The sequence below is a fragment of the Sceloporus undulatus genome, chromosome 2, assembly GCF_019175285.1.
Source record: "Sceloporus undulatus isolate JIND9_A2432 ecotype Alabama chromosome 2, SceUnd_v1.1, whole genome shotgun sequence".
NCBI classification, from domain to species: Eukaryota; Metazoa; Chordata; class Lepidosauria; order Squamata; family Phrynosomatidae; genus Sceloporus; species Sceloporus undulatus.
In genome coordinates this window covers 199,466,976-199,470,091 of record NC_056523.1, presented here as the reverse complement: position 1 = coordinate 199,470,091, position 3,116 = coordinate 199,466,976, and the positions used below count along the sequence as shown (strand labels likewise).

Below are 3,116 nucleotides of genomic sequence, written 5' to 3'. Positions count from 1 at the left end.
GATGATGATGATGATGATGATGATGATGATGATGATGATGATGATGATGATGCATCATGCCAGATGCAAGATATATAGCTTGTATGGACATATTTAACATATTTTAATATCCTTAATGAGTATTTTTTTTAAAAAAAAGTTCTTTAAAACTTCATACTTTTAAAAATGCATGCAATTGCTTCATTGGAAAAAAAGAAGGTAAGTAGACACAGAGGTGTGCTTTTTGTTTTTATGTTATGTAGTTCGTCAGTACATCATATGTATTCAAGGCTGTTCCAAAAGGCTTGCCTTGCTGAATGTAAAGGCCCTCTATTTTGAAGGCACTGATTATGCTTGCACAGCAGGCAAGCAACAAAGTTTGCATCTACACAGCAGAATTAATGCAGTTTGACACTGCTTTAATTGCCACAGATCAATGCTCAAGAATTCTAGGATTTGTAGCTTTGTGAGATCCTTAGCCTTCTCTCTCAGAGAACTCTGGTGCCACAACTAGGGTTGCCATAATTGAGGACCTCCAAACCGGGACAAATGTAGGACAAGGTTTGAAAATGTAGGACTTTTTTAAAAAAAAATTCCTGGCTAGGAAAGTAAAAAAAAGTCCTAGATTTTTAAACCTTGTCCTCCTCCTCCTCCTCCCGGTCTGGGAGGAACACTAGGCCGGCTCCCAGGCCGGGAAGGGCACGGGGAAGCTTGGCATCACGGCAATCGCCACAGTGCCAAGCTTCCTCCCCCTCCTCCCGGTCTGGGAGGAAGCCTAGGCCTGCTCCCAGGCCGGGTAGGAGGCGGGGGCTGCCCCTCATCGCGGCGATCCGCACGGTGGAAAGCGGCCTCCTCCTCCTCCCAGCCTGGGAAGAAGCCTCGGCCGGCTCCCAGGCCGGGAAGGAGGCGGGAGCCGCCCCTCATCGCGGCAATCGCCGCGGTGGGAAGCGGCCTCCTCCTCCTCCCTGGCCTCGCGGAGGCCTTGGAGGACCCTGCAGCCGGAGCTCCGACCACGGAGCCGCCTCGAAGGCCTCGCTGGGGCACGAGAGGGATAGGGTTGCCATAACTGTCAACCTCCAAACCGGGAAAAATGGGGGGGGGGAATGTAGGACAATGTAGGACAAAATTTAGCCCCAAATGTAGGACATATTTTTAAAATGGAGGACATGTGAAAAAAATAATGATTTTTAAAAAGTATTGATATAAACTCATGTTTCTTAGGCATGCTCAAAATGGAGGACATTTGGCATTATTCCTCGACAGATGGCAGAAATGTACTTCCCTTTCTGGCCACCAACCCCCCCCCCCCATTCCAAAACACACACAGCAGCACAAGTCCAGGCATCCTCAGCATTTGAGCCAAGGTAGACAGGCAGCCCCTTGAGCCGGCAAACTATATGTTCCAAGCCTTCTTAGCAATTGCCCCCTTCCTCCTTCTCCTTGCTCCCTGCAACCCCCTCTTTTCCCCCAGGTACAGTGTATCTCCACTTACTATAAGGGGGATTTGTGGGTCAGTCTTTTTCTTTTTGCATGGGGGCAAAGCCCCGAGAAGCCCTGGATCCTTGAGAAGAAGAGGGGGGGGCTTAGGGGGGGTAAATAGATAGAGGTTTAGATAGAAGGGATTAAATAAGGGCGTTAGAGAAAGAAGGGCTAGCGAAGGGAGGCTAGGCAGGGTTGCCATTAGTCAGAAAGGAGTTGGGCACACGACAGCAACCATAACAACAGCAGCAGCAGCAGCCGAGGAGAAAAAGGAAAGGGAAGAGGGGAAGAAAAGAAAAAAGGGGAAGAAAAAGAAGAGGAGGGGGAAGAGAAAGAAGAGAAGGAGGGGAAGAAAACAAAGAGGAGGAGGAAGAAAAGGAAGAAGAAGAGAAGAAAAAATAGGGGAAGGGGAAGGAAGAGAGATAGCTTGCAGGCAAGGGTCTTTTCTGCCCTCGGCCCGCGCCAGGGACCAAAGAGGAGACACTCTTCCTCTTGAGGCTGGCTGGCCAATGGGGAGAGTGGAGCTGAAACAGCCCTGCCTCCTGCTAGCAGTCACAGGCTCCTGCAGCAGGGGAGGGCTGTCCAGCCATTGGCCAGCTACCCTGAAGGGCAGGAGCTCTTGCTCAGCCCACGCAGGGCCAGGGCAAAGCGAGTCAGTCAGCGAAAAGGCTGCAGCAGCAGCTGCAGCAGCAATGGCGGTGGCGGCTGCAGAACAGCCATGGTTGTTGCAGCGGCGGCGGCAACCAGCTCAACCTGAGGCTAAGAGCCAAACCGTGCTGTGACCGTGCCAAGGGGCCAAAAATCGGGTTTGTCACGCCCCCAGGGGGGTTATGGCAACCCTAGGGAGGGAGCATCTCCGCAGCTGGAGCTCCAACCGCGGAGAGCCCTCCCAGGCCTCAGCAAGGCCTTGGAGCCGCCGCAGGGGCTGAGGTGGCTGCGGTAGGTGGGGCCGTCCCAGTTTGGGCGCCAAACCGGACCAGGACTGGGATGGCACCGCCCAAACCGGGATTGTCCCGCCCCCCAGCGGGATATGGCAACCCTAGCCACAACAAACTAGAAATCCCAGGATTTTTTAGAATGGAGCCATGATCATTAAAGAGCTGTGTCTGTCTGTATTAATTCTGCAACTGTGGCAGCAGCCTTTGGATAAGTCAGAGAATCTTGTCCAAGACTAAGGCTGCATTCACACTAGCATTTATGTGCCGAGTAGATCCGGGGAGATTCGATAATGCAATACGGAATCAAAGTTCCCACTACATTTACTTTGATCGAATCTCTCCATGGCAATTTAGCTCTGTTGATGTTCACATTACAGTTTGTAGCGATTTAAAATGGAGCTGACATTTTGATCATTCTCGGTTGTGATTTTTAAACTATCAATCAAACAATTTGAATCTACATTGCACTGTTTAGGAGAAACCCCTTCCCTGGTCAGCTTCGGAGGATGGCAATGGCAAGCCCCTTTGAACAACCCTTGCCAAGGTTCACTTTGGGGGGTTCATACTCTTAGCTTCAGAAGATGGCAATGGGCAAGCCCCTCAGAACAACCCATGGCAAGAAACCCTGGGATAGGGTTAGCCTTAGGGGGAGTCACACTCTCTCAGCCAAGAAACCCCCGTGGGTTTAAATGTTGGGTATAAATACAATATGTGTGCGAG

At 50.9% G+C, this 3,116-nt stretch overlaps 1 protein-coding gene across 1 annotated transcript in view; it reads right to left on the bottom strand.

Annotated features, from left to right (window-relative positions):
• Nucleotides 1-1,720, bottom strand: part of LOC121923885 (methylthioadenosine phosphorylase) — a 38,497-nt gene extending 36,777 nt beyond the window's left edge. The window contains exon 1 of the mRNA XM_042454789.1: nt 1,472-1,720. Within this exon, the coding sequence (XP_042310723.1) occupies nt 1,472-1,660 (189 nt within the window). The 5' untranslated portion in view covers nt 1,661-1,720. The remainder of the gene's footprint in view (nt 1-1,471) is intronic.
• Between the last annotated feature and the right edge of the window lie 1,396 nt (nt 1,721-3,116).